Consider the following 9,037-nt stretch of genomic DNA (forward strand, 5'->3'; position numbering starts at 1 on the left):
AATAAGCACCTTCAACAATTAAACTACAATACCTATTTTTTCACAATCATTCTGTAGCTTTTGCATCAGTAACATAAAATTTAGGATTATACATCTCCATTGCCCAAATTTGAACTAAGAAATCGTCCATAATAGAATTAACTTTTGAAAAAAAATTACTCCAATCAACTTTTGAATTGAAATCTAGGAACATAAAGTTCACACATTCAAAAATATAAGGATATATAAAAACTCATTTTCAAACTTCTTCCACAAAACGTAAACGAAAGGGAGTGGGAAATAAACACAATACAGATTCAACCACGCGAGAGACGTTACCTAAAGGAGGTCCAGCAAGTCTCAAAGCTTAGAAAATGGAGATGCAGAGAGATTGACGATTGATGGGCGCGGAGGAAGACGGAGAGTTTTGATTGTTGGGACCTCTATTTCGGGAAGGAATTGGGTCCTTCTTTCTTTAGCCTCCATTTGACCACCATTAAATTCCATTTTATTACATTTGATTCCTCTCTCTCTCTCTCTCCCCTATTTTCAACCATACAATCTTTCATATAATAATATTACACAAAAATCGAAAAATTTTCCTTCTTTTTCAACCACTTAGGCCCAGTTCTCTTTGTATTTTGATTTTGTATTTTTGAGTTTTGAATTCATTTTGGATGTTGTGCTTTGAATGCCTGTTTTGCAATTGTTGAAAATACATTCTTTTAGTCATTCTACAAAATTGTTTCTCAAAACACAAAAATGAAAAACGTGTTTACTTTGAAATTTTGAGAACGTCACCACCAGTCACCACATCCAACCAAAATCAACACAACCACCATTGTCATCGCCGAAAATCACCATCGTCAATCGTCACCACCACCGTCGACCGTCACCACCACCTTCAACGCCATTAAACACTGTCAAATCAACACCACCACCATGAACCACCACCATTAACCAAAATCAACACCACCATGAACCACCAACATCACCACAACCACCACGAACCATCAACCAAAATCAATCACTGCCACCACCAAAATCAATCAAATCAACACCACCATGAACCATCAACCACCGCCATCATCATCAATCACTGTCAAAATCTACCAAAATCAACAAAAAGAGCAGAGAGGGAAGAACACAGAAAACGAAGAAGAAAGAGGAGAAACGCAGAAACTAAAATCAACACCCAAATCAACAACACCACCACCACAATCAAACATATCACCACCAAATCAACCAAAACCAACATGCGAATTTCGCCTCCCCCAAACTGCAGCCGGCATTGAAGAGAGAGGAGATGGAGACGGGCAGACGAATCTGTGGCGACGGTATTGTTAACAGTAGCATCGCCTCCCTATGCAGACACTGACATCGGCACTCACTGTCGTCGCCTCCCAGCGCGAAGTTGACGTCCAGAAGAAGAGGAGAAAGAGAGGTTTGAAGGAAGAGAGGGGATACGGTTTAATGGGTTTTCTCTTTCATGTTTTACGTGTTTTCAACCTATTTTGGATTTTGTACAGAAAACATCCAAAACGTCAATTTTGATGTTTTGAGTTTTCTTTACAATTTTTTTTATTCATTTTTGAAAATTTGTTTTCGAAACGAAAAAGAGAACGCGTTTTCACTGTTTTCAAAAATTGAAAACAGAAAACGACTTAAAAACAGCAAAGAGAACAGGGCTAATTTTTCATAAAAATACTATTCCACCAATTTTCATTTTCAAAAAATGGGGGCTTAATTTGGGGACCAATTGGAAGGTTATAATTGTCTTTTCAAATATTTAAATATTTAGGACTTGTTTGAGCCACATTATTTTAAAAAAATATGTATTTTTTATTAGTGATTTAACATTATTTCAACCACACATTCTTCAGAAAAATAAAATTACATGCAAATCTAAATTTTTTTAATTTTTTAACCACATATTTCCTATTAATTTGATATAAATAATGCATTTTTTAGAATATGGCTCAAACATGTGCTTATATTTGGCCCTTGTTTGAAGTCCATTCTTTTGGAAAAATATATTTTTCAACCATATTTTGACATTATTTTAACCACACATTTTTTAATAAAATAATATTATGCATAAATTTAAAACTTTTTCTTATTTTTTTAATTACATATTTCCCATCAATACTTGAAAAATTCATTCTTAAAAAAAGAAAAAGAAAAACAATTGTGCTTTCGAGAAATCTGGAGAAACGCGTTTTGAAACATAACCAATTGAGGGTGGCCTTACCGACGCATTTCCCCTAATATCATATCATCCCGCTTTTCCATTTTTCATTTACCTTTAACTACCTAGCAGGTAAGTTTGTGTTTATTTTTTAATGTGGGACTTGGATTTTGTTGTTAATTGATGTATTTAGTGGATCTGGGTGTTTGATGCAAAATTACTGAAGGGTTTGTGGATTTTGGGTCAACTGAGATCTATTGTGGCTGTTTGTTGATTTATTGTTTTGTTTTGAGTTTTGCTGATGATTTCTTGTTTCTTTTTCGGTCAATTTAATGCGGACAAGGTGTATGGAGAGGACAAATTCAGTGAGTGGGAGAGGTAAAAGGACCTTGGAGAGTGGTGATAACGAAGAGGAGCAGCCTGATAAGAAAAGTCCTGCTTTAGCTCGGTAACAAATTGCTATGCTCTTGCACTGGGGTTTTGTTTTATTTTCTAAGCTTGTGTTTGTCTCAATGAAAATGTTTGATTTGAAAATATTTCGGTAACCATTGGGTCTATGATTTTGTTAAATTCTTGCATCTGGTGCTTAATTTTGGAGTTCAAAATTTGTGAAAACTGATGTTACAATGTTACTTTCTTGACAGTAAAGGTAAATAAATGGCCTTTTTGTTAGTTTTCTAATTGAAATCAATAAGGCTGGACGGGAACCTATTTTTCTGTGAGGTTTTTTGAGATTCTTAGTGAAATTCAATGTGTACATAAATCCTTGCAGAAATGACTGTGCCAAATTTGCATGGCTAATCGGGAAATGATTTCTCAAATAGAAATTTAGACTCGAAAATTTCAATCGGTCGAACTGACGTGGGAGAGTTGTTTTTTTTTATGGATTTTCTTTTTGACAAATGTAAATGTCTGCATTTGGATGAATCTTTTTTTTTTTTTTTTTTTTTTTTTCCCCCAACAATTTTTTTATTTTTTTTTTTTTTTTTTATAAATTTTGATTTTTGTTGGTGAAATCTTTTAAGTGGATAATAAATCCACACTTCGAGCAACGGCAACACCTATTGTTTTCTTACATTAATGTTTTTCAGATGCATATTTCTCTTTTCTTTCTATTTTTTTCTCCCCAAGCGAATTCTAGCTTTTACAATAGTTGTATTATGTGTATATGTCGACCTCTGAAAGTTTGTTAGACCCCAATTTACTTAGAAATGACCAAAAACAAAAAGTCAATCACATATTTGGATTTTGTTGGTGGGGATGTATCATTATTTCTAAACTGACGTTGGAACGGTATACAAGTGTTGCTTGTTCCCTGAAATACTGATTCTGTAAACATGAAATTTAATTGTAAATTTCTTAGCTTGACAAAGTAAATAAGTGTAAACATCTTAGGATTGTAGCTTCTTTTGAATTAGAAGACCGTGTAATGAAAATTTATGCCAAATCTTTTCCTCGCTATTTCTCCATTTAATTTTCTCGTTAAATTTATTCTTTCTTTTTATTACTTGTAGCAGGGCTAAGGAAAGTAAAAATTTGTGTTCATTAAAAAGTAGTATGTTGTTTGCAGTGATATTGTGGAAACTCTGAAGGTGGATATACTCCAGATGCTCTGCTCTTCATTAAAACCGATTCTTCAGAGCGTGGTAAGTGAATGACTTTCGTACGATTCATTTGAACGATTCTGCTGTGACTTGTGTATTGCTGTTATTTCATGAGACTTTTTGTTTTTCTTTTTGAAGTTTTGAGTATGGGACATTTTCTGGGAAGATTTCACTTTAAATTATATCCTCATATTTCCATTAGTCTCAGACCTCTGGTTGTGTTTATTCTTATCCCTCTTCTATCCCCTACAATCAATAGTTTCTCTTGCATAAATATGGGATTTTTGCAAAGTCATCTCGATGGTGTAATAATTTTGAAAATGCATGGAAGTCTTGTTAAAATTAGTAGTTTTATTCTCGTGAAATTGAGCAGAAATAAGTACGAAGTTTCCTATTTTTAACATTTTTACATAATATTAAAATTATTTATTTCTAATGTATTTGCAATAAGATTGTGGAAAGTAGTTTTGACAGCTGAATGTCACCAAGTGTTTATGTGAGGGAACCAAAGAGTCTGGAGTCCTTTGTGGATACCTTTTTTAGGCTACCATCTGAACCTTTATCCTTGAACTTGTCCCTTCTTGAAGGAACAAGGTAATGCAAACTTTATATTCAAGATTATGTGGGACCACTTTATTTGAAATCTTCATATAATTAGATATCAATTAATAGCTAATTGTTCCCATGTTATTCGCTAAATATTAGGGACTCCAAGCTTGTACACTGTGAGATAAACAATTCTGTTGAAAAGTAAAATTGGTTGCATAAAAACTCACCTTAATGTTATCTGCATTTAGACTACATTCAACCACTTTAGCTAATGTCTTCATTGTGGACAATATTTGTTGCATAAGTGCTCCCCTCACTTTGATCTATATATTAGCTTCCATGAATAATCAAGAAGTCACTGTCTCATAATTAATCTGCATTCAACAGGTCAGTGAAGGGGTAGAACGTGCTATGGCAAAGTTGGGTCCTGCACGACTTGATGGAAGGTTTTAGATACTTTTCATTCTTAAGAAGTTTGTGTTTGTATAGTCATTTATGATATTGTTGACACATATCATAATTATTATATCCGGATCAGACTGGACTGGTCAGTCCATCCAAAAACCCTGGCGACGCAAGCTGTTTACCCATATGGTCCTCCATAAGTGACTGGATTGCAATTAAACAGGTCAAGATCGGGATAGACTGGCTATTTCATTGAAAACTAGCTTGAGCCGGTTGACTGATTTTAAAAATTACTTCTAAATGGGAAGGATAAGTTTGTTCCCATGAACTGAGAAGCTGCTGGGGCAAACAACTTCTTATTACTTAGTACAGAGTAATAATTTTATTTCCTTGATAAAAGAATTAATAAAAAATGTAAAGCATTATGATTGCAAGATTAATTTAGGAAACTAATGTAATTTATTAATGATAAACAATTTAAAACTTCAAGTACGTCTTTATATCTAGTATTTTGTTATTTGAGAAAGAATAGTTAGTTGAGTTGAAGCAATTGTCTCTTTTTATTGATGCTGTTTTTGTTAAGTTTGAGGTCTTTTAATGGTGTAGGTATAAAGTCTGTTTGAGTCGTTTAATTGAATTCTTTGTCCTTGTATGTGTCATCTGTTATGACCTTTAGGTTTTGGAAAATCAGAGAAAAGGAGGAACATGAGAATATGCTCCTACATATGTAATTAATGAAAAGCAATTGCAGTAGTACTTCTATATTTCAAGGCCTCCTTTAATTACATCAATGAATATGCCCCTACATATGTAATTTGAATAATTGACGTTTGGCTGATACAATTGGGGCTTGGACTCTGTCTTTATATTTTTCACATATAATAAGAGCTATTAACGCCTTATTATCCTATGATGGAAGTCATTTTTTTTTTTTCAGAACTTAATTTACGGTAACTATAATTATCAATCCTCTTTCAGTGGATTGTTTTGTTTCTCATTTATTATGACTTGAAGTGTTTAGTCCACTAAATGCTGGTTTTGGAGAGATTATTTGAAGGGAAAAATGACTTTTCGGAGAATGTTTGCTTTAGTAGGGGATGTTGTGGGTACACGTGCAAAATTATTTTATTGGGAGGATGTGTGGTTGAAATTGAGTTTGAGGAAAATTTCAAATAAGCTGTGCCAAACGTAAATAGTTTAAGCTTCCACATTTTTATGATTATTTTATAAATATTGAATATTTCAGGTCATCACCTAAACGAATTGAAGGGCCAGATGGGAGAAACTTGCAGCTTCATTTCAAATCCAGGCTCTCTCTCCCCCTCTTCACTTGGGGGAAAGTAGAGGCGGAGCAGGGTGCTGCTATTAACATCGTACTGATTGATGCAGGCACAGGCCATGTTATAACATCTGGCCCTGAATCTTGTGTTAAGCTTGATATTATAGTACTAGAAGGTGATTTTAACAATGAAGGTGATGAAGGTTGGACTCAAGAAGAATTTGAAAGCCACGTCGTGAAAGAGCGCGAGGGAAAAAGACCTCTTTTAACTGGGGATTTGCAAGTGATGCTCAAGGAAGGTGTTGGAACGCTAGGAGATCTCACATTTACAGACAATTCAAGTTGGTTAAGGAGCAGGAAGTTCAGACTTGGGCTAAAGGTTGCATCAGGATATTGTGAGGGGATACGCATACGGGAAGCGAAGACAGAGGCTTTTACTGTTAAAGATCGCAGAGGAGAATGTAAGAACCTTTACTATTAATTTTGTTTAATTTCTCATTGCCTTGAAATATTTATTGAATTGTCTTCTCTCCCTTCCAGTGTACAAGAAGCATTATCCCCCTGCTTTAAATGATGAAGTATGGAGATTAGAGATGATCAGGAAAGATGGTTCATTCCACAAGAGGCTTAATAGTGCAGGAATATTTACGGTCAAGGACTTCCTGCAGCTTGTGGTCAAAGACTCTCAAAAGTTACGAACTGTAAGTGTATGGCTTTAGCTGTTGAATTAGCAGCTCCATGCTTTTCATATTGTGATTTTTCATCCTTGATTTTGGCAGATCCTTGGCAGTGGTATGTCAAATAAGATGTGGGAGGCCCTCGTAGAGCATGCAAAGACTTGTGTCTTGTGTGGGAAGCTTTATATATATTATTCTGATGATTCAAGAAATGTGGGTGTTGTTTTTAATGATATATACGAGTTGAGTGGCCTTACAGCAAACGAACAATATTATCCCGCAGATTCACTTTCTGACAGCCAAAAGGTTGGCCCATTTCCCTTAAAATTACGATTTATGGCTTGTTGCCTCCAGCTATTTTTATACACAAATCTCATTCTTCCCCTTGCTTCGATTAGTAGCTGGTTACATGTTCACGAACATAGATAGTTTGTTGGATGGATGTAGTTGTCGGAATTTGTCATCTCACAGCAGATTTAGATTTGAATCTGAGCATGTCATGTTCATATTTTAAGCGTTTTTTTCCCCCTTTTGTATCATGCAGTAAAGTGATTAGTAGTGTCAGATGAAACCTATCTGTGCAATAAGCAATAAAACTAGTAGGATTTCCTTCTTAAGTCAATGATCTGTGTTGAGTATTAAACACAGGTAGAATGTTGTCTAACATGACTTTGGCTTTGTAATCTGGATCCATGTAAAAATAATGGCAGGCAAACCCTTGGGCATTGCTTTCAATATAAGTTTTCAGAAATTTGTTTACAAATTAAAAATCTATTCTGGTTTTTAACGATTTGAAAATTTAGGAGTTTCTTGATTTTGGATAGAATTTCTTCTGTCCTTGAAGACTAACTGTTTCCAATTTTTTTCTCTTGCATAACGAGGCATTTATGTAAGATGTCTGTTGGTCTGAAAATCCAATTTCCCTATTGTATATATTATTTCCATCCTCGTAAACATTGAATGACTTCTTTGGACATGTAGTGACGATCCAGGTCTTTTTGCTCGGCAGTTAACTTATATACTATTTGCTCCGGAAGAGTTTGAGCCTATCTTACCTCTCACGAATTTTTTTTTGAATCCCCAGGATTCAAACTTTTGACATTTTCCTTAAGAATGACTTAAGTTGAATCTTGGTACCAATTGGAACGCGATAGAAATCCGTGAGGGGTAAAATAGCCCAGGTTCTCCCAGAGCAGACAGTATGTAAGTTAATGCCTTAGATATACAGGTCGGATCGTTACAAAAAGCGCTAATTTTTGGTAACTATGCAGGCCTCATGCTAGGCCATTGACTTACGTACTATTGGCTCTGAAGAGCCTAAGTCGATTTTACACCTCGCAGATTTCTGTCGCAGGTCCAAGCTCTTTTGGCCGGGCACGAGGCCTGGATAATTACGTGTGGCGAAATTATTCGTAATTCTAATCGTGTGTCGTGCATTTTCCCATAAGTTTTTGCATCTTAAAGATTTTGATCCAGGAATTTGGGATTAATGTAATGTGTATACTTTACTTTAAAAAAAAAGGAAAAATCAACTTTTCAAAAATTAATATGTATACTTTGCATGAAACTTTTTTAGTGTTTTTCTATTTTCAAAAATTATTTGAGAAAGTACAATAAGACATTCTTCAGACAAACCATTAACTTACAAGTGAAGGAATTGCTTTGTGGATTTTTTTTTTTTTTTTTTTTTTTTTTCCAAAAAAAAACAAAACTTTTTTTTTTTTTTTTTTTATAAATTTTGATTTTTGTTGGTGAAATCTTTTAAGTGTTTTTTTTTTTTTTTTACCTGTAGGTATATGTGGATACATTGGTGAAGAAAGCATGTGATAATTGGAACCAGATTGTGGAATATGATGAAAAATCACTGTTGAACTTTAAGCAAATTGAAAAGTCGAATACTTCTCACAACGATCTGCACGTGGGCCCTGTCAGTTATCCTATTGCCTTAAATAATCAGCTTCCACTTCAGAGATTGCCAGTAACAGTTCCATGTGACCAATCGTCAATGGACCCGAACGTGCTAACTGGAGGTAGGATTGACCTTACTGATTACATTCCTTTTTCACTTGACAGTTGACAATTGAGATCTAGCCAAAAAAACTATAGTCGTAATGATTGTCGAACTTTCTGAGAGGTACAGTTTCCTCTGCTTTACACATTTCAAAGGGCATTTATTGAAAGTTTGAGCAGCTCATAAGTGTTGGCATTTTCTTTAATTTGTCACATCTATTTCAGCTGTTAAGGACCTGAGAATGAAATACGTTCTCCACTTTCAATTTTTATTTTTTCATTTTTGGGTTTGTTGCTGGGGTTTTTTTCTGGTTTTTTTTTTGGTGGGGGGGGGGGGGCGGTTTTG

At 34.6% G+C, this 9,037-nt stretch overlaps 1 protein-coding gene across 2 annotated transcripts in view; it reads left to right on the plus strand.

Moving 5' to 3' along the window:
• Positions 1-2,305: 2,305 nt before the first annotated feature.
• LOC111387278 (calmodulin-binding protein 60 B-like) overlaps positions 2,306-9,037 on the plus strand; it is a 48,220-nt gene continuing 41,488 nt past the window's right edge. For both annotated transcript variants that reach the window (XR_002701382.1, XM_023011821.1), the window contains exons 1-7: positions 2,306-2,615; positions 3,738-3,813; positions 4,708-4,766; positions 5,972-6,465; positions 6,545-6,705; positions 6,784-6,987; positions 8,474-8,711. Coding sequence is in view for 1 of the 2 variants with exons in the window: in XM_023011821.1 (XP_022867589.1) it covers positions 2,500-2,615; positions 3,738-3,813; positions 4,708-4,766; positions 5,972-6,465; positions 6,545-6,705; positions 6,784-6,987; positions 8,474-8,711 (1,348 nt within the window). In the remaining variant the exon portion in view is untranslated. The remainder of the gene's footprint in view (positions 2,616-3,737; positions 3,814-4,707; positions 4,767-5,971; positions 6,466-6,544; positions 6,706-6,783; positions 6,988-8,473; positions 8,712-9,037) is intronic.

Source organism: Olea europaea, unplaced genomic scaffold (genome assembly GCF_002742605.1).
Source record: "Olea europaea var. sylvestris unplaced genomic scaffold, O_europaea_v1 scaffold398, whole genome shotgun sequence".
Taxonomy (NCBI): domain Eukaryota; kingdom Viridiplantae; phylum Streptophyta; class Magnoliopsida; order Lamiales; family Oleaceae; genus Olea; species Olea europaea.